Raw genomic sequence first — 22,500 nt, 5'->3', positions numbered from 1 at the left:
TATCTATGTACCTACCTATCTCGTTGGTCTCGTCTTGTCACAAATGTCAAGCAATTTTAAACACGGCCAATGTCCTGGTGGATGGTGACAGTAATCTTAGAAAAGTCTGGTCCTGACGTTGTAGCCTTGAGTAAGGCACTGAACATACATTATTCCACTCGACTCAGTTGTGAATGAGTACTTGGCTCTGGGCAATGATGTATATTATAAGATTATTCGTACAAAAAGACGAATAACAGGCGACTGGTCCTGTGTGAAATTAAAATATGGATCCATATGGCCTGCTGTGGTTATAAATGAAACATTATGAAGTGCATTGAGCATGGTAATTAAGTGGAAATGCGCTGCGATATAAATGTTGAAATTTATTTATTTATTTATTAACTTTATTTATTTGTTTATGCGGCTATGTGGTCTAGTGGTATGACACTCACTTTCGGATCGGAAGGTCCTGGGTTCGAGCCTCGCTCGGCGCATAGTGGAGTCCTTGGAAAAGACTCTTTACTCACATTCTCTCACCGAACTCAGGTGTAAAACGAGTACCTGGCCGTTAACAGCGTTGTCTTTGTCCGAAAAATTGTAATATCGCCTAACAGGCGTTATGTCCCGTCCTACATGTTAAATGTTGCTGTTGACCAGGGACCCCTTGTAAAGCGCATTGAGCACGTTAAGTGGATATTGCGCTATATAAATGCTCAATAATAACAATAAGAATATTGACTTGCTTTATTTTATTTATTTGTTTATTGTTTTATTTATACATTTATTTATAGATAAATTACTCACATCCCTCCTCTCCCCCATCTCCCCCGCTGGATATAACGTACCAAATCTCAAAACTGTGTGTAACCTTGAATGGTTATAGTATGATTGATATCATTTAGTGAGAAGTAATCACCAAAATGGCTGTCTAAAAACACCAACAAAGAGCTGAGTGACTTCAATTTTGTTCTTTCTATCGAACTCAACAAATAGATAGTATGCGCTTGGCTAAGAAGCTCATAACATTGCCATCCGGAAGTATAACGGACCAGCACACAAAACTGTGTGTATCCATGAACGTTTATAGTCAGGTTAATACAGTTCAGTGAGCATTACTAATAAACGCGGATGGCAAAAAACAATAACAAAGACCTGAGTGATGTCATCTTCGAACTATTGATAATTTAGTGAGAAGTAATCACCAAAATGGCTGTCTAAATACAATAACAAAGAGCTGAGTGACATCAATTTTGTTCTTTCTATCGAACTCAACAAATACGTACCGCGCTACGGGTTTGTTTTCTTTTTGTAACCGAAAATACAAAAGCATAAATAAAACAATCTGCCAACTCCAGGCCCGGCGACTCGTATCTTCCTCCATAGATAATGATACTGCTCATGATTTATTCAAGTTGTCTCTGGACAAGACATTTTCATAGCGTCGTCTCAGACGAGGGGTCAAAGAGGTGGATTCTGTCCGAAAGAGGTTGAGCGGAATATCCTGAAAGGGGGAGGTGGAGGGGAAAGATGGAAGAGGCAGATTGATAGATATATAGACAAATAGAAAAGTAGGTATATATATATATATATATATATATATAATATATATATATATATATATATATATATATATATATATATATAATGTGTGACCAATCGTCTCTTTAAACAGTATTATAATTTTTGTCTCACTGCCAAAATTTTCTATACACATTATAATGAGTAGTGGCAGCAAATTGTGTAAACTACAAACCCTATTACTGATTTAATAGCATGCAACTCCTCACCTCTCATCCTACCCCAACTTTACCAACCATCGTTCTATCACTCATTTCATGTCCCTCCCTCTTTCAATCTTTGTATTACTGTTCGCCGCCCCCTCCCCCCTCCCCCCCTCTCTCTCTCTCTCTCTCTCTCTCTCTCTCTCTCTCTCTCTCTCTCTCTCTCTCTCTCTCTTCATCGGCATCCCCATCCATAAGCGTGCCTATCAATTTAGATTAAAGTCAATAAGTGACCACCACCACCACCACTCCCTCCCCTTTTCCCACTCGTCTTGTCCTCTCAATTCTGCCAAAGGACTGTTTATCACAGTCATGCCTTAGAATTAAACCAATACCGAAGAGAGAGAGAGAGGTGGGGGGGGGGGGGGTTATGTCATAACTTTCCATATCAGCATCTACTTACAATTTATCAAAGAAAAATAACCAACGTCAGCTTATCCGAATATAAAAATACTATTTACGCGCAATGAGATGTGGTGTTCAAGTCAAACCATCCAGTCAACACATATTTTATATTATTAACAGAACAAGCGACCAGAAAAATCCTTTTTCATTAAAGATCTACACATTAAATAATTTCTTTATAATAATGAATTATATATTTCAGAGTAATGATGATGATAATAATAATAATAATAATAATAATAATAATAATAATAATAATAATAATAATAATAATAATAATAATAATAATAATAAAATATACAAGGTAATATGATATTATATTTATATTTATAGATTGTATTATCGTCCTCGTCGTTGTCATCATTATCGTTATCATCATCATCATCATCATCATCATCATCATCATCATCATCATCATCATCATCAGGGCTTCTTGCACTCTTGCTTTTGAAATTTCGAACACTTCCGTGATGCGCACGCTCCCACGATCGCGCTGAGACTGGGAACTCGATCGCTGGGAATCCCAAAGGAAACGGTGCAAGAATCTTGTAATCTTTTCACGACCTGTTGCTAATGAATTTGGGCGGTATTAAGGCCTAGTGGGCTACCCACAATAGTCTCTCAAAACTCACAGGTTAACTTCCTCTCACTTTTTTTTTCTCTATAATATGGCAGAGAAGTCGTGACGTCACACTCTTCCGGTTCCAAACTCCTTGGAAATGTGTATGTTACCAGTCCGTCAGAGGACTAATAGTGAATAGGTTACATATTGAATCATAAGGTGGCATAATATTTTAGTAACAGATTCTTAGGATTACCGGAAGTAAAATAGCGAGGATGTATGATCTTTATTGACGACCTGTATATATATAGACTAGAAAACAAGATGTCACCACTCTTAAACCAATTAATACACAAGGCATGTATCCAGTCCTCCGGATTGGTTTTACACTTTCAGTGAGATTAGAACCAGTTATTTGATATCACACTTTTGTTACCCGTTGTCCAAGCCACGTTTCGTTGAACATATACAATGTCAGTGTTTCATGTTAACTCTTTTAAATTTAGATTGAAGCTTACATTCAATTTCACATTGTTATTTATTTCAATTGGAAGGTCGAGTTTTCCGGGCCAACTTTTAGATACGTGTTTTTTCCATAGTACGGACGAGTTAAACCCGTCTTGATCCATCGTAAATCTGTGGTTTATTCGCGTCTTTGAAGATTTTCACTCACAGACCTCTTCGTGTTATAGTCATCAATCACTCCCATATTTATGATATTGTCGATAATTGTTAATTGATGATATATGCGTGTAAGTAAAATATTCACCAGATCTTCTGGCCAGATCAGTAGTACTAACACACCACATTGTGTTATCTAATATGTTCATTATCATTATTATCATCCTCGTCGCCGTCGTCATCTTCATCATCATCATCATCATCATCATTATTATTATTATTATTATTATCATTATTATTATTATTATTATTATTATTATTATTATTATTATTATTATTATTATTATTATTGCAGTTGTTGTTGTTGTTATTTTCTTCATCATTATCATCATCACCATCACCACCACCATCATCATCATTATCAACGGTTGCAGTATCAGCTACAAAGGCAATAGTCAAAAGCAATATATATACTGTTATACATACACACGGTCATATTATTATATAATTTAATCTATTATTCTCATCTGACTCGAGACCAAGGGGGTGAGCACACTCGTCCTGTTTTAGCATCGGTTCCTTCCGTCCGTCAGCCTAGAGTCCCAGTAATGTAATTACGGCTGACTGGCAGGTTCTTTCATGCCTGGGCCCCCAATGGGGTTACGGCCTGAGCGACAGACAGGCCAATCGTTGGGCACGTCGTGAGTCTTGGTTCTATCTTGTAACTCTTTAGGACGTTGGCATTAAGCAACTAGTAGTAGATCAATCAGCACGTTCAAAATCATCGTTGTCGTCGTCGTCAATATCGTTATCGTTAATGTCATCGTCGTCATGATTATTGTCATTCTTGTCATATTATTATCGTCGTCATCATCAGGCTCATTGATGATGGGATGTGGAGCATAAACTGATTCATGCTCATCATCTTCTCGCCGTTATTGTCAACATTATCGTTATCACTATCGTCGTCATCATCGTCGTCATCATCATCATCATCATCATCATCATCATCACCACCACCACCATCATCATCGTTGTCGTCATCGTCATTATTATTATCATCATCATCATCATCATCATCAACACCATCATCATAGTTGTTACTATCACTGTCGTCGTCGTCGCCATCGTTATCATCGTCATCATCATCGATATCATGTCAATATCATTGACATAATCGTCTCTAACATTGTCATCGATAATCTCAACATCACCACCATCAGTTTCCAAATGAACGGATAAATCTCAGTCAATCTGGTCATACATATTATCCTTTACTCCACCGATATCTACAGACTTACACGAGTACTGGGTGGGGTTCCTGGCCTCTCATGGTGGGCAGAGAGGTACTTGCTGTGTCTTCTATACCCCTGTATCTATTTTCCAACATGCGTTCTGTCTTTGTCATGGGATGAGATTACTTAGTTTTGCTATGGCCCTGGCCTGAGTCTTTGGCTGGGAGGGAAACAGTCGAATGTATTGTTCTAGGTTTGGGAGATGATATATTTTTTCCTTGTAAATCATCTCTCTGTTATGAACTGATTTTTTTTTTAAACATATGATTTGTAAACGTTTAGTGGGATCTTGTGCTTGTGTCTGGGTGAGACTTATATGTGATCTCAAACTAAGTACACTGATAATATGCTCTTGGAATCTACATCTGTTCCCTATTTGAACTATTTCCTTTTTACTGGCGCTGATATGACCTAAATGTGTTGCAAGCGCCGTAAAACCCTTATATATATATATATTATTTTTTTTAAAACTTACATGAGTAACAAAACATAATAACCGTCCTTTAAAAAACAAAATAAAAGATGAAACCAAAAGTCAGTGAAGTGTTGAAAATTAGAAATGTCATTCTTTTTGATCAATTATTCCCATCTTCTAATCTTCCCAGACCGGAAGTGTGATGGCACTCAATCTCCTTTTTGTCGTCGAGCTCGCCAACCCACCCCTACCGCCGCCCACCTCTTCTCAATAAACTACAATATTGGTATGAAAGGAGTACTTTTACTTGGTACTAGCGTGTGACTAGATCAAAAATAGATCACAATATTACCACGTGATATGATCAAACGGAAGTTGTTACTGTCGTGTTGAAGTGTTCGTATCGTGAGAGTTGAAATGAAGTGTAATGGTTTTCTCAATATTTTTGGATATTTTTAATTTATGGGGGTTTTTTTCCCAACTATATTACGAGCATTTACGAGTCCATTTTTTTTTTAAATTCTTGATCGTCAAAGGTGAAACCTCGGTTCTTTAAAAAATCTTGTAAATTTATTAATATTGTCATTATTATTATCATCATCATCATCATCATCATCATCATCATCATCATCATCATCATCATCATCATCATCATCATCATAATTATTATTATTATTATTATTATTATTATTATTATTATTATTATTATTATTATTATTATTATTATTATTATTAGGTTAAGCTTCTCTTCTTTCTTTTTTTTCTCCCTTTCTATTCGCTTCTTCGCCTTCTACTTCCTCCTCTTTCTCTTCATTCCCGCCTTCCTCTTTCTTGCCTTCTCAATCTTCTCATTCTCCTTCTTCTACTCCTACACCTCCACAGCCACCACCACCTCATCATCTTCTTCCTTCCACTCCTCCTTTTGGTCCACCTCCACAATCACCCCCTCTCCCACCACCACCACCCCCACCATTTCCATGAAACAGATGTCAATCATGATAGTTGTTAGAATTTAATCTGGGGAGTGTAGGCATAGGGGTTATTTGGAGACTTGTGAGGGTATCTATTATTTACTCATCGTTTACTCTCTCTCTCTCTCTCTCTCTCTCTCTCTCTCTATATATATATATATATATATATATATATATATATATATATATATATATATATACACCACTTTCTGTTTTCTATAGATAGTATGCGCTTGGCTAAGAAGCTCATAATAACATTGCCATCCGGAAGTATAACGGACCAACACACAAAACTGTGTGTATAAATGGACGTTTATAGTCAGGTTAATACAGTTCAGTGAGCATTACTCATAAACGCGGATGACAAAAAACAATAACAAAGACCTGAGTGACGTCATCTTCAAACTATCTATACCTCTGCTTATCAAGTTCCCCCTTCCTCCTCCTCTATAAGTATCTCCCTCCGTCCCAAGACAATAACAGTTCGATCGGATGAGAGTTGCGATCCGATGTTCAGTGGACGGAATGATGCCTTTCTGTTTTTTGACACGAAAACCGTCCCCCTCACACTATCCTCCGACCTCTCCTCTCGCGCCCTTGCCTTATTATACCTCTCTCAATTTCACCCTCTCACTTGTCTTCTCGCTCATTCACGTGAAAATATATTATTCTTCTTTGGCGTAGGAAGTAGAGTCGAAATGTTATTGGTGCTTTCATCATCATCATCATCATCAATATCGTCATCATCATCATCATCCTTTATTTTCCATTTGCCATTCTTCTATCTATCTATCTATCTATCTATCTATCTATCTATCTATCTATCTATCTATCTATCTATCTATCTATCTATCTATCTATCTATTCACCACTCTGTCTTTCTATTTGTCTAACTCACCAACAGACACGCACGCACGCACACACGCACGCACGTCGTCACGTACACCAAAAGGAAATGTAAACCGAGAAAACCGCCCAAAGTAAACAATGGTCATACAATAATAAACATTGCACTGGCAGCGGAATCGAATATTATTATTTACTATTTGCCGTTTACAAATAATATGATGGTGTTCGATTCCAGCCCAACTAACTTTGTGTAACACCCACTCTTATGGCCTCACCGAATTAAGCAAGAGACACCAGTATGTGGCATCGTTCTGACTCGCGTTTCATTGCCCAGTCTTGACGAAAACATTGCGGTTTGTAGTTAGTTACTTATGGAATGATAAACAATAATCATCATCATATTATTATTATTGGAATTTTGAAACCAACTCTCAACCTTGCTGTAAGGGTTGTTGTGGTGGTGGAAGTGGTCATGGTGATGATGATGATGATTTCAGAATCGTTCATTGTGTTTTCTTCCTATCCGTGTGTAAGGCTGCCTGGAATTGTAACTGGAAATACGAAGTAATATCTAATGTGTTGATTAGAAATAATAACTAGCTTTACGGAGAGAGAGAGAGAGAGAGAGAGAGAGAGAGAGAGAGAGAGAGAGAGAGAGAGAGAGAGAGAGAGAGAGAGGACGACGTGGAGTTTGTGAGATTGTTGCATCACTGTGTGATCGTGGTTTAGTTTGATTTCACCGATGCTGTCTATGGATGGATAATGTTAAATATTATATCTGTGGATTAGAAAATATCATTGCTTAGAGGTGGAGTTTGTAAGTATGGAAACGTGTTTGATTGTGTTCTAATTCGAGTCATTGTTGCATGGAAATGAGAACATTATAAATTGTGTGGATTGTGCGGCTATGCGGTCTAGTGGTATGACACTCGCTTTCGGATCGGAAGGTACTGGGTTCGAGCCTAGCTCGGCGCATAGTTGAGTCCTTGGAGAAGGTTGCTTTTTTTTTTACTCACATTCTCTCACCGTACTCATGTGTAAAATGAGTACCTGGTCGTTAACAGCGTTGTCTCTATCCGAAAAAAATTGTAGTATTATCGCCTAACAGGCGTCATGTCCCGTCCTACATGTTAAATGTTGCTGTTGGTCAGGGACCCCTTGTAAAGCGCGTTGAGCTCGTTTAGTGGATATTGCGCTATATAAAAGTTCAGTTTCTAAGAAAAATAATGTTAAAAAAAGATTAGTAAATTGCGTGGTTTGTAGGAAGATTGTGTAAATATTGAGTCGTTCTTGGCTGAAGTAGCCTTTGACTTGGAATTACAGTCCTTTTAAAACAAAACAAAATATGTTAAGTTTTAATAAATAACATAAGGGAAATTATTTATGACGTTTATGGATTTCCTCTTTATCAAAATATAACGTGTAGGTAACAAAACTGGAATAAACGGATGATATTTAGAATAACTAAAAAGATAATAAATAAATAAATCAATCAATCAATCAATCAATAAAGAAGGTGTCATTACGATACAATTGGGCGTCGACAATGAATGGACTACACAACAATATTTTGTGTCTATAATTTTTTTTTTCCTTACCACCATCCATTTAGTCCAGTTTTCTTAAATGTTTGATATGTGTTTTGATAAAGGGGAAATCCGAAACATCAACAATCATCTATTATTGTCATAATATGTTATAATAAATTAAGCTCACTTCTTCTTTATATTTCGTTTTCTTTGGAATTAAAGCTGCTGCGGACAGCACAGCTGTTGTGGGATCTTTTAACACTTTTTGATAGTGGTATAATTTCATTGCTGTTGTATGGACTTCATTGTATATTTATTGATTTTAAAAAAAAAGAATCTTATTCATATGTTATATGACCGGTCGTCTCAAAGCGGCATCATGTCGGGATGGTTCAGAAGCGGCTATGTGGTCTTGTGGTATGACACTCGCTTTCGGATCGGAAGGTCCGAGCCTCGCCCTTGAAAAAAGGCTCTTTCCTCACATTCTCCCATCGTACTCAGGTGTAAAATGAGTATCTGACCGTTAACAGCGTTGTCCCTGTCGGAAAATAAATTGTTGTAATATCGCCTAACTGGCGTACTGTTGTGGTCTACATGTTACATATTGTTTTTGGTCATAGACCCTTTGTAAAGTGCTTTGAGCACGTTTAATGGATGTTGCACTATACAAAAGCTCAATTGGGGGAGGGGATGTTTGTTGTTGTTGTTGTTGTTTTTGTTTTTTTGTTTGTTTGTTTTTTTTTTGTTTTTTTTTTCTTTGGTTTTTTTTTTTTTTTTTGTTTTTGTTTTTTTTTTTTTTTTTTTTTTTTGGGGGGGGGGGGGGGGGGGGGGTTCTATTTATTGTACACGAGTGAATAACACAACGTAAATTTTTAAAAAGTCACGTCATAGAATCGAACCGAACCATCTTGATGGATCACGTCGACATGTTTTGTTGAGAACAGAAAACCTGCCTTTTTAAAATTGGTAAGACCTAAGTGTCGTGATATTGTTATCTCTGATCATGTTAACTTGAAATTTACTTTTCGGCATGTGAATATTGATGCTATGCATGCGTTTATATTAGCTAACTTACTCATAACATCCGTCAGCCGGAAATAACCTACCAAACGTTTATAGTCTTGACTAATACAAGTAAGTGAGAAGTACTCATAAAATGGCTGGCTAAAAAAAAGTAGCAAAGAGCTGAGTGACGTTAAATTTCGTTCCTTCTATAGATAGAATGCGCTTGGCCAAGGAGTTCACAACATTGCCATCCGGAAGTATAATGGACCAACACACAAACTCTGTGTAACCATGAACGTTTATAGTCTGGTTAATACAGTTTAGTGAGAACAACTCACAAACGCGGATGGCAAAAACAATAACAAAGGCCTGAGTGACGTCATCTGCATACTATCTATATCCTGACTTCATACTTACTGATTTGATGCGACGGGTCCCATGATCTATGATTGATCGTATGAAGTTGACGTCACTCAGGTTAATGCTATTGTTTTTGTTGGGTTTTTTTTTTTTTGGGGGGGGGGGGGGTTCTTTCTTTTTTTATTTTTTTTTTTTTTTTATTTTAGGGTTTTGTTTTGTTTGTTATTTTAGGGTTTTGTTTTGTTTGTTATTTGCCATCCACGTTTATGAGTTATTCTCACTAGATTGTATTAAACAGACTATAAAAAGTTCATGGTTACACAGAGTTTTGTGTGTTGGTGCGTTATACTTCCGGATGGCAACGTTGGGAGCTTCTTTGCCAAGCGCATACTTTCTCTATTGTGAAATGAGAATCCGTTTTAACGTCGCAGGCCCATTGATTTACCTTTGGTTGTATGCATAGGGCAGATATATGTGGATTGGGAAATAAGGAAGTGTTAAATTTAACACTTTTGATTGTGATAGGCATGCAGTTTCACTGATTGGACGGGGTAGGATATTATATTTCTTCAGGACCTTTTTTTTATATTATTATTTTTTAAAGTATTGGAACAAATTTGAATAATGGAATTTCAGTTGAAATGAATGTGCTCGTGTGTGAGTATTTTTGTGACATTCCAGAAATTGAGCTTTTTTTAAAAATAGTTCTTCGCGTCAGTCACATGTTTTTGTTTGTTTTTTCTTTCATCAGAAATGTAAACAGACCGTTTCTGTTTGTTGTTTCATTTTGTTTTGTTTTTTTGTTTGTTTGTTTTTTGTTTTGTTTTTTTTTTTAATTTCATTTTTTGTTGTTGTATTTGGTTTGTTTGTTAGTTATTTGTTTGTATTTGTTTTGTTGTTTGTTTGTTTTTTGGTTTAAGATTATTTTTTTGTTTGCTTTGCTTTGTTTTGTGTCGGTTTTTGTTTGTGTGTGTATGTGATTGTTGTTTTTGTTTTGTTTTTTGTTGCTTTTTTTGTTTGTTTTTGTTTATTTTCACAAAACTAGAATCACGCATGAAGAAATTGTCCAACTGTAGGAATAGACATCGAGATCACCACGCCTCTCGGACAATCGTCAAAATGTAAACAATGGTAGTGATTGGTTAATAAATCGAACTACACAGGTTTTACTATCGATGGCATGTGTCTAAGTAAAATACCCACTGTTCTACAGCTGGATCAATAGAATCAACACAGAAAACTCTGTGTAAACTTGGTTGTTTATAATCTGATCGAGAAATCCGCGTGATAACTAGTCACCCATTTGGCGGTATGAAAACAAAAACAATGATCAGAGAGATGTCCATTTCAGTCACCTTATGTTTATATACAACCAAACAAGCTTGTCCGAGCTTGTGTGAACGTGTGTCACAATAAATTCTATCTTTTAATTGGTCAAAAATCTACTGGTTACTTGTTGAACGATTCGAATGATGTGAGTATAGATAGTATGCAGATGACGTCACTCAGGCCTTTGTTATTGTTTTTGCCATCCGCGTTTGTGAGTTGTTCTCACTAAACTGTATTAACCAGACTATAAAAGTTCATGGTTACACAGAGTTTGTGTGTTGGTCCGTTATACTTCCGGATGGCAATGTTGTGAACTCCTTGGCCAAGCGCATTCTATCTATAGATAGTTCGAAGATGACGTCACTCAGGCCTTTGTTATTGTTTTTGCCATCCGCGTTTGTGAGTTGTTCTCACTAAACTGTATTAACCAGACTAAAAGTTCATGGTTACACAGAGTTTGTGTGTTTGGTCCGTTATACTTCCGGATGGCAATGTTGTGAACTCCTTGGCAAAAACAATAACAAAGGCCTGAGTGACGTCATCTGCATACTATCTATATTATATATTATAAAGCGGGTCATTAAGAGCAAAACACAACATTGTGTATCGTGGTCAATGACCTGAGTGTAGGACAGTAATCATAATACGTGTACCGTATATAGATCGTCCCGATACTTACTGTTACTTGCTTATTTTCTATTTTTATTATATTGGTTAGTTTGTTTTTTCTCCCGTTTTTTTTTCTTCTACTTCTGACCGTTCCAAATTCAAACTCATCGTTGTAGCCACGCACAAAATAAAGGAAGGTAGGGAGAGAAAAAAAATGGATTTGTACTTTTTGTAAATATCCGTTGATTTTTATTTTCTCGATTTAACAAGAGAAGCTGGGTTTTGTTGTTTTGTTTTGTTTTAAATAATTTTGGTGGGGGTTTTTTCGGGGGGGGGGGGGGGGGGTTATTTCGACTGTTATTGTTGTGTCGAATTTGGTAAGAACAATGTAAGACAATTTGCGTTAGTCACATACTATCACTGTAATAGTATCAAGTTGGCGTTTTGTAAAAGTGTCATCTGAAAATATCAAGATAGCGTTTTTTTTTAATGATCACATGAAAGGAACAATGTAGTGTTTTCCGTAAATGTCATCTGAAAGGGTCAAGGTAGTGTTTTGTTAAAGTGGCATCTGCTGTAGATCAATGCAGTGTTTTTGTCAAAGTGTCATCTGAAGGATCAAGATAGAGTTTTGTAAAAGTGTAATCTTAAAAGATCAAGATAGAGTTTTGTAAAAGTGTAATCTTAAAAGATCAAGATAGAGTTTTGTAAAAGTGTAATCTTAAAAGATCAAGATAGAGTTTTGTAAAAGTGTCATCTTAAAAGATCAAGATAGAGTTTTGTAAAAGTGTAATCTTAAAAGATCAAGATAGTTTTGTAAAAGTGTAATCTTAAAAGATCAAGATAGAGTTTTGTAAAAGTGTCATCTTAAAAGATCAAGATAGAGTTTTGTAAAAGTGTCATCTTAAAAGATCAAGATAGAGTTTTGTAAAAGTGTCATCTGAAAAGACAAGATAAAGTTTTGTAAAGGTGTCATCTGAAAGACCGATGATTACAGCTGATAAGCTTGTGTTCAAGTAAAAACGTGGGTTTGAGCTTTTGAATGTTCCTGGGATGGGTCGGGATGTGGGATGAATTCTGGGATTCTCCAGTCCATTCTCACCGCATTTATCATACCTGTTTTTTTTTTTTTTTGTTTTTTTTTAGTTAACGTATATAAACCCCTATGGATTATCTGTCATTGTAAAGCCGAAGAGGATATTGCTAGATACGTTTTCTCGTTGCCCGTGATTGTAAATGCTGAAATATACACGCTATCAAATCAGTACGAATCGATAGAATACATAGTATAGTTTTTGTTTTGTGCGTGTGTGTGTGTGTGTGTGTAAGTGTGTGTGTGTGTGTCAGCTTGCTTGTTTGTTGTTTACTTTTATTTTGCCTCCTCCCCCCCCCCCCCAACCCCCCTTTTACTGATAAGATAACAATTTCTTTAATTTATCTGAATATATCTAGCAGTTGTTTTGTCGGGTTTTTTTGTTTATTTCTTTTGTTGTTTTGTTGGGTTTTTTTTTTGTTGTTGTTTTTTTTTTTTGGTTTTTTTTGTTGTTTTGGGGGGGGGGTTGTTTTTTGTTTTTTTTTTTGTTTTTTGTTTGTTTGTTTTTTTTTTTTGGGGGGGGGGGGGTTCTTTCTTTTTATTAAAAAAAAAATTTTCGTTGTTTACTTTTACCAAAACAACAGTGGGACTGGAGTTTTCATTAAGTTTCAGGTTAAATTATTATTTTACTCCGTCGATATTTGTGGTTGCACCTTATCTTAATACAGACGTGATGTCTTGTCCTGCGTGTTAAGTGTTGCTGTTGGACGGGGACCGAATTGAAATGAAAAGCGATTTGAGCATATCTTTGTGGATATTTATAAAAGTTCGTTTTTATTTTTGGTCATTTTTTATTATTTATTTTGTTTTTGTTTTGTTTTTCATTTCGTCTTGGGTTTTTTCTTCTTTTTTTTTGGGGGGGGGAGGGGGGGGGGGTTATTTGTTATTATTTTAGTTATGTTTTGTTTTGTTTTTCATTTGCGTGTTATTTTGTTGCGTTTCTTTAAAAAATTTTGTTTCCTTTTACTTTCTTTCTTTCTTTCTTTTCTTTATTTTTTTCTTGGACTCCTGGGATGGGCGCAGTTTCTTCCTTCTATTCTTTTTTATTTTATTTTTTTATCTGGCAAAATGAAAGAATAGGTGTTTCGTAAGTGTTCACAGTTTTACAATATTTACCGATGATCGATCGAGTTCCATTAGACGGCCTTCCGCTGCTGTCCACACGGAAAACATTCCAAGAGTGATCTACAAGACAAGACAAAAGAATTACTAGATGTTGAACTGTAGGAATAGAAAGTATAGAAGGAGAATGGGAATATCAACAAAATGCCTTTCTTGAGCTTGAGCTTTTTTATATAGCGCAATATCCACTAAACGTGCTCAAAGCGCTTTACAAAGTGTCCCTGGCCAACAGCAACACATAACATGGAGGACGAGAGATGACGCCTGTCGGGCGATATTACAAATTTTTGGGACAGAGACAACGCTGTTAACGGCCAGGTACTCATTTTACACCTGAGTACGATGAGAGAATGTGAGTAAAGAGCCTTCTCCATGGACTCAACTATGCGCCGAGCGAGGCTCGAACCCAGGACCTTCCGATCCGAAAGCGAGTGTCATACCACTAGACCACATGGCCGCACATTCTCTCCATGGTTTTTTCTCGGCTCTCATGGCAATGATGTCTTCACGTTCGTGTCGTGTCAGTTCAGACGTACCAACTACACCAAAAATGATTATTAAATCCTAGAAATACGACTATAATGGCTTTGATTAAAGGCACGCAGTAAGTAGTAGCCCTCTTTCATTCAAATCAAATTTGTTGAAATCGAGATACGTGCGCGTACAGAAATTTGAAAACAAGAATACACGTCGGATGAAATGAGCAAGTTGTTTTCCTTTGTCCTTTTAGTTTTTGTTCTGCTTGTTTGATTTTGTTTGTTTGTTTGGTTTTTTTTTTGTGGTTTTTTTTTTTTTTTGGGGGGGGGGGGAGTTTTTTTGTTGGGGGGGGGGGGGGGGGGGGAGTGGTTCTTTGTGGGGTTTTTTTTACTTGTTTTTTTTTTTTTTTTAAATCTATTTTCGTTTTGGGGAGGAATGATAGTCTTTTTTTATGTGTTTTTTTTCTGCATATTTTTTTGTTTGTTTGTTTGTTTTCCATGAATTTTAATGCCGCTGAGAGTAGATTTGTAATGTATAAAGTTATGTGTAATGACCCCTCCCCTCCCATATAGCAGAAAGTTGGGGGTTTTTTTGAATTTCAAGTTGGCATATCTGTCAATATTCCAGACTGTCGGGAAACGAAGACAAATATTGAACTTAAACACTTTCTCTTTTGATCGGTCTCTCTCTCTCTCTCTCTCTCTCTCTCTCTCTCTCTCTCTCTCTCTCTCTCTCTCTCTCCCTCTCCCTCTCCCTCTCTCCCTCTCCCTCTCTCCCTCTCTCTTTCTCTCCATCCTCCCCTCTTTTTTCTCTACTTACAACTAACCTAGTTTAATTCACAATGCGTATGACCTGTGGGGTCCTGACCACTCAATCGATAGATAGCACTCCGGCAAAGAAATCCGGCAACGGATCCGGGTAAAGAGTATTCCAAATTCTAGCACAACCCCCCCCCCCCCCCCCCCCCCACCCACCCTTTTTTTTTTTTTCTTTTCATTTTGTGTTGTTGTTTTGTTTTGCTTTGGTTGTTTTGTTTTTTTTGTTTTTGTTGTTTTGTTTTGTTTTTTGTTGTTTGTTTTTTTTGTTTGTTTGTTTGTTTTGTCTTTGGAGTATTTCGGGACTAGAAGAGTCCCAGTTATGAGCCTTATGACAAGATGAGGGTCAATTTATTTGAAGGACGCGTTTTCTGGCTAAATTTTAATGTATTTTTTAAAAAAATAGTATTACTGCAGAATTGCTGTCCGTTAACTCGGGAGAAGCTGACAGTAATTGTGCGGCTTTGTGGTCTTGTTCTATGACTATGACACATACATACATACATACATACATACATACATACATACATACATACATACATACATACATACATACATACATACATACATACATACATACATACATACATACATACATAATTGTTTATTTCAGGAAATATACATGATAATGTAACAAGGGTAACATATTCATTGACATAATACCATTTCCTAAAATAATGTACAATGTATAAAGCTGGAGTATTAATTTGAACAGTGAAGTTTCAGACTCTGCCACAGAATGTCCCAGAGGTAATAATGATATAAGTGTTGATGACGATGATAATGGTGATGATGACAATGATGACGATGATGAAGATGATGAAGATGATGATGATGATGATGATGATGATGATGATGATGATGATGATGAGAGGGTTACTGTTTATAGAGTTTATAGACAAATTCTACTCTCATGAAAGAAAACCTATATTTTAACTCAAATGATAGAAGTTAAACCTGTAAAGCGCTTTGAGCAGAGGATGTTGCGCAATATAAAAGCTCAAATACATACATACATACATACATACATACATACATACATACATACATACATACATACATACATACATACATACATACATACATACATACATACAATAACCTATGTATGCATGTATGTATTAACGTGGACCTTCGGACAGACGGATGGATTGGTCGGTGGATGGATGGATGGATTGACGGACGGATGGGTATATGTGTGTGTGTGTGTGTGTGTGTGTGTGTGTGTGTGTGTGTCTTTGTGTATGTATGTATATATGTATCTGTTACAAAACATTTGTTTTTCATGTAACGGCCAACATCATTATTTTGCCCCAGAGTATTCACAAATCGTGTAACAGATCTCTTCGAATGAATTGCAATGGGGACGATTGTGCGTCGTAGACTCAATAAATAATAAAAAACCCAACAACGACAGATAGAACTGTTTTTTCATTTCCCTAATGGCGTCTGATGGCGGCCAGTTTTCACACTAATAAAACACTTTTTTTTTCTTCATTCGTCTTGATAAGAACATTTTATTTCAAATATTGATGGTTTATAAACTGACCCTTCAACTTATTTTTTTGCTTAAACGCATCAAACCTGAGACCTCTTGGATAATATTTGACAAGTCAGGGATCATTTCGTGAGATCGAATTTTTTTTCTTCTAGAAATATTAAGTTTACTTGCCATTTTTTTCTCTTTAATTATAAAGAAAACGTTCTTGTCAGAGACTAGACAAATAAGTGGGAAATCTTGTGGGTGTCTAGATGGAGGTGTAAGGATATCGCCCATTTCTGGAAGGATTTTGTCCGGTGTTGAAGTGGCTAGCAAGACTTCCTTCCTTTGCTTTTTATTCACTTTTGAATCAACCATTTATCCCCCCCCCCCCCCCCCCCCTTTTTTTTTTTTTCTTTCTTTTCTTCTTTTAATTATTATTCCTTTGAAATGACTTGCGTAGGCAGCAAATTTCAAAATTGATTTTTTTTTTCCACCTTTTAAATATAAAATGAATGAGGCCAGTTAATTATTTTATGAATTTTATTTTTTTAAGATTAAAAAATTTTGAAAACAGTTTTCCCGTAACAAGATATGTATTTTGATTATGTATTTTTTTTTAATAGAAGAAACCCGTTTTTGTTTTTGTTTTCGCATGTGTTTAGATGTAATTTATTTTGTTTTGTAATTATTATTGCTCTCTGTCTGGGTTTGAGTGTATGTTAAATAAATAGACGAAAGAAAGACATTGTAGATGCGCATAATTTGCATTTCTATTTCTATTCCCGTGAAAATGGTATTTTTGTGACTTTTCAGATCAAATTAGAACGCGATGAGGAGTTTAAAGGTAAAATAAGGAAATTTGGGCAGAGGGGGGGGTGTTGTTTGTACGTGATTTTTGTTTTTGTTTTTTTTTTCTGTTTGTTTTATGTTATTGTTATTGTCGTTGTTGTTGTTGTTGTTTGTTGTTTCTTTTTTTATATTTTTTTTTTCTTATTTTGTTTTGTTTTTGTTTTTTTGTTTGTTTGTTTTTTGTTTTGTTTTGTTTTGTTTTTGTTTTTTGTTTTTTTGTGGGTTTTTTTTTTTTGGGGGGGGGGAAGAGGGTTACTGTTTAAAGACAAATTCTACTCTCATGAAAGAAAACCTTTATTTTAACTCAAATTATAGAAGTTAAACCTGTAAAGCGCTTTGAGCAGAGGATGTTGCGCAATATAAAAGCTCAAATTTAACCTTAAAATTGAATTGTAAGCACGGGTTTCCCCCGCCCGACATAATTCATTGTCATAATAGCAAGTTAACGATTTACGTTCCGCAAACCTAAACGATCGACCAGAGCATCCTCGCTTCGTATCTTATTGACTTTCCCTTTGCTTTACAATCAAGTCGGTAAACATACTTCACATCCAATACGTACTCGCCATTGATATTTAGAGAACGATAAATCACAAGGCCCTCGCAACGGCCCCTAAGAGTTAATTATTATGGATTGCCCCATATCTCTCTCTCTCTCTCTCTCTCTCTCTCTCTCTCTATATATATATATATATATATATATATATATATATATATATATATATATATATATATCTTTCTGTCTTCCTCTCTCTCCCTCTTTTTCTCTTGCTCGCTCTCTCTATCTCTCTCTCTCTCTCTTTCTCTCTCTTTCTCTCTCTCTCTCTCTCTCTCTCTCTATATATATATATATATATATATAATAATCTTTCTGTCTTCCTCTCTCTCCCTCTTTTTCTCTTGCTCGCTCTCTCTATCTCTCTCTCTCTCTCTTTCTCTCTCTTTCTCTCTCTCTCTCTCTCCATCTCTTTCTCTTCTCTTCTCTCTATAAATTCTTCAATATCGTTACAATATCATTGTAATTTGTAAATATTTTAGTGTATCCTTCATAGCGGGATCTTTTTTGCTCGTGCCTGAATGGGACTTTAGGTAATGTCAAAATAGGCACACTGATAGATTGCTCATGACTCATGGAATCTTCTGTTACCCATTTGAACAGTTCCTCTTTGTTTTGTTCTTTTTGTTTTGTTTGTTGGTTTGTTGTTTTTTGTTGGTTATTTTTTTTTTTTTGGGGGGGGGGGGGGGGGGGTTGGGGTTTTTTTGTGTTTTGTTTTTGTTGTTTTGTTTTTTTTTTAATTTATTTATTTATTTTTTTGTGCTTTTAACTTAAGATCTACAACTTTTATCCCATCGCCTCCCCTTTTTCTTGTGAAAAATGCCCTCAATATTTTGCAAGTGCCGTAAAACTCCCAAAAACAAACAACTACCGTAAGTCTACCTGTTCTGAGGTATAAACCGTTAAATGGAGGCCGCTATATTCCCCGATCCTGGCCTTGCCATTTCAACAAATCCATAACGCGTCCGTTTCTGTACTCCGCCAGTAGATGGGATTCTAGTAAGCGTCTATCTGATGGAAGAATAACACTTTTTCCAAACCTATGGTCTTACCTTACCGGAGTTCCATCTCCCTACAGAGGTTGAATGTCATGGAACGCCATTCTTCACGCTCAAGGGCCAAGTTCGGCTATGTGGTCTGAAGGTCCTGGGTTTGAGCCTCGCTCGGCACATAGTTGAGTCCTTGGAAAAGGCTCTTTACTCGCATTCTCTCACCGTACTCATGTGTAAAATGAGTACCTGGCCGTTAACAGCGTTGTCTCTGTCTGAAAAAAATGTGATATCGCCTAACAGGCGTCATGTACTGTCCTACATGTTAAATGTTGCTGTTGGCCAGGGACCACTTATAAAGCGCTTTGAGCACGTTTAATGGATATTATTACTGAGCAGTCGATTATCTTTTTGCTAGTAGTTGCCTCCGCATTTCCTATCCAGGACTTCCTTGGTTTGCCTCGTGCCTTTCCCCCAAACCATTTTCGTGCTATAGGAATTCACGTTTACTCACCATTGATATTTACAATCACCCAGTGATGAGATGACAGATTTTTATATTGATGTTTTTTGTTTTCTTGTTGTATCTCCCAGGTTGACGAACGGAAGTTAAAGCCAAAGCCACCACATGCCCCAGACCCCCACGAGTTGTTACTACAGGACATTCGGGCCAAGCCCAAGCTCAGACCCGTTCGGGAGGGCAAATTAGTTGGTGAGTTGTCGTTTTTTTAGTCTGTTTGTTTGCTTGCTTGCTTGTTTGTTGTTTTTATGTCGGTTTTTTAATGTTTGATTTTGTTGTTTTATTTATTTATTTATAATTTCTTTATTTATGTGCTGCTGAAGGAGTTGCTTTGTTTTTGTTTGTTTTGTTTTGGTTTATTTCTGTGTTTGTGTGTGTGGAAGGGGGGTGTGGGGGGGGGGGGGTCCTTTGTTCTTTCTTTTTTTTTTTTTGTTTCTTAGGGGGGGGGGAACAAGGAGGGGGGGGGGAGGGAGGGGAAAAAGAGTCGTTGATTTCTTTGTTTTGTTTGTTTGTTTTTTATAGAATGTTTTTCTTCTTTCGTTCAAAGGCGATTTCATAGTTGATGTCTGTGTCAAAAGCAAGTAGATCTAGTTCGAGGAGAATTAGGGTCTCTTTGTACACGATTCCATCCCATCTAGCCTAAGGTATTTCATTATTATAATCCAGACTTGTTTATTTGTGTCAATACAGTGGAGACGTCGAGAACACGCCTGAACCAGGAGGATGAATTGGAGGCTTTGGTTCCCGTCAAGAGGATTATCAAGCCAGACTTGAATCTGTTGCTGAACAACAGCTTTGATGTGAGTAATATATAATATACGTCTGTACCCTTTGTCTGTTTGTCTTGTTATCTTTCTGTCTACCCTGCTTGTCTCTCTCTCTCTCTCTCTCTCTCTCTCTCTCTCTCTCTCTCTCTCTCTCTCTCCCTTCTCTTTCCCTTCTCTTCTCTTCTCTTCTCTTTCTGTCTGCCCTGCTTGTCTCTCTCTCTCTCTCTCTCTCTCTCTCTCTCTCTCTCTCTCTCTCTCTCTCTTTCTCTCTCTCTCTCTCCTCTTCTCTTTTTGTCTGCCCTGTTTGTATGTCTCTCTGCTCTCTGTGTATGCCTGTTCTCCATAGCTGTCCTCTCTTTCCGTCTGTCTCTTTGTCTCTATTTCTGTCTCTTTCTTTGTCTGTCGGTCTTCTCTTTCTATCTCTTGTTTGTCTGAGTGTCTATCTGCTCTCTATGTATATCTGTCTCCCTCTTTGTCTGTCTGTCTCTCTGTCTTCTCTTTCTGTCTGTTCTGCTTGTGTTGTGTCTCACTGCTCTCGTGTGTGTCTGTCTCTTTGTTTGTCTGTTCGCGTCGTCTATGCCTGTTTGTTCTGTCTACCTGTCTGCAAGGTTGCTCTGCCGGTCCGTCTGCACCACATATTAGTCTGTGGTCTGCACTGTCTTTCTGTATGCGTATGATGTATCTGTATTTGTTCCTCTATCTGCTTGCCTATGATATGTCTGTCTGTCTGTGTGACTGCCTATCTGCTTGCTTGTCTGCATGTCTGTTTGTCTGTGTCAAACTATCTGCCTGCCTATATGTCCGTCCCTTTTTGTCTTTTCAAAAATTTACCTTTCGCCAGTCCTCTTCCTCCCCCTCCTCCCCCTCCTCCTCCTCCTCATCATCATCATCATCATCATCATCATCATCATTTTTTTCATTCTCAAAATTATCGCCATTATTGTTTTCCTCCTCCTCCTCCTCCTCCTCCTCCTGCGGGTGGTTGGATGGGAGCATCACCCTTGAATCATATACCTATGCATGATGTTCGCATGGGTGTACGATCCGATAGTGATGTCGTTTCTTCTTCTCTTTACTAGCCTATCCTGCTTCTTTGGTTTGTGATTGTATTTTTGACAGGGGATTTTTTTTTTCTGTAAATCTTCTGCCTGTTTGTTCTTGGTTATTTATAATTTAGCTTATGATATCTTTAGGTTATGATTTTGATTTACATTTGTACTATTTTTGTTAGATTGCTTTTTTTTTTGTTTCAGCGGTCTCTCATATAACCTCAATTGTGTTGGAAGAGACCTAAAGCAACAAACAAACAAACAAACAAACCTCCTCCTCCTCCTCCTCCTCCTCCTCCTCCTCTTTGCTCACCATCATCATCAGCACCATCATCATCATCATCATTCTCATTCTCATCACGACATCCAACACCACCACCACCATCATCATTATCATCATCATCTTTATCACCAGCCCCAACATCAGCATTACTCGTCATCATTACCAGCAATCATTGTCCTTGTTATCATTCATTGCCCTATCCCTATTCCCATCCCAATCCTTCACCAACCTGCCGATAATTCACCGTGTGCCACGTCTATCTCCAGCCACCCAAGGGACAAGATTGATCCCAGGGGCATCTTGTCTTGACCTTTATTACGAAGACTAAGACTATTCGTGACCCATCGTCTCAAAACGGTATTATGCCGAAATGAGTCGGCCCCCGAAAAGTGTCTTTAGAACTAAAACGATAGCTGAGACCGGTTTTTTAAAGTTTTGCAATGTTTGAAAATGTCGTTATTCTCCACAATGACGTATAGAAATGGAAACCAAGTTTCATGTTTGTGTCTATAACTTCAGTTTTCAGTACTTCCGTCATCCCAATATAATACCGCTTTGAGTAGGTGGGACACATTTACTAGTCTTTATATATATATATATATATATATATATATATATATATATATATATATATATATATATATATATATATATATTATTTATTTATTTATGTATGTATGTTAGTTTGATTCCGGTCCGGATCATTATGGGGCATACTGTAAAATGTGGTATTTAAATGTCCTTCTTGATTATCGTGCTTGATCTCTCTCTCTCTCTCTCTCTC

General features: G+C 36.8%; 1 protein-coding gene across 2 annotated transcripts in view; it reads left to right on the top strand.

Moving 5' to 3' along the window:
- The window catches only part of LOC144977333 (uncharacterized), a 252,281-nt gene that overhangs the window by 211,872 nt on the left and 17,909 nt on the right, over positions 1 to 22,500 (top strand). For both annotated transcript variants that reach the window (XM_078922418.1, XM_078922417.1), the window contains exons 8-9: positions 19,692 to 19,809; positions 20,308 to 20,417. In XM_078922418.1, the coding sequence (XP_078778544.1) occupies positions 19,692 to 19,809; positions 20,308 to 20,417 (228 nt within the window). The remainder of the gene's footprint in view (positions 1 to 19,691; positions 19,810 to 20,307; positions 20,418 to 22,500) is intronic.

This window comes from Berghia stephanieae, chromosome 7, assembly GCF_034508935.2.
Source record: "Berghia stephanieae isolate SIO BIC M18660-M18661 chromosome 7, UCSD_Bste_1.3, whole genome shotgun sequence".
NCBI lineage: Eukaryota > Metazoa > Mollusca > Gastropoda > Nudibranchia > Aeolidiidae > Berghia > Berghia stephanieae.
Note: the sequence above shows the minus strand (reverse complement) of the source record. Positions and strands in the feature narration are given on the sequence as shown.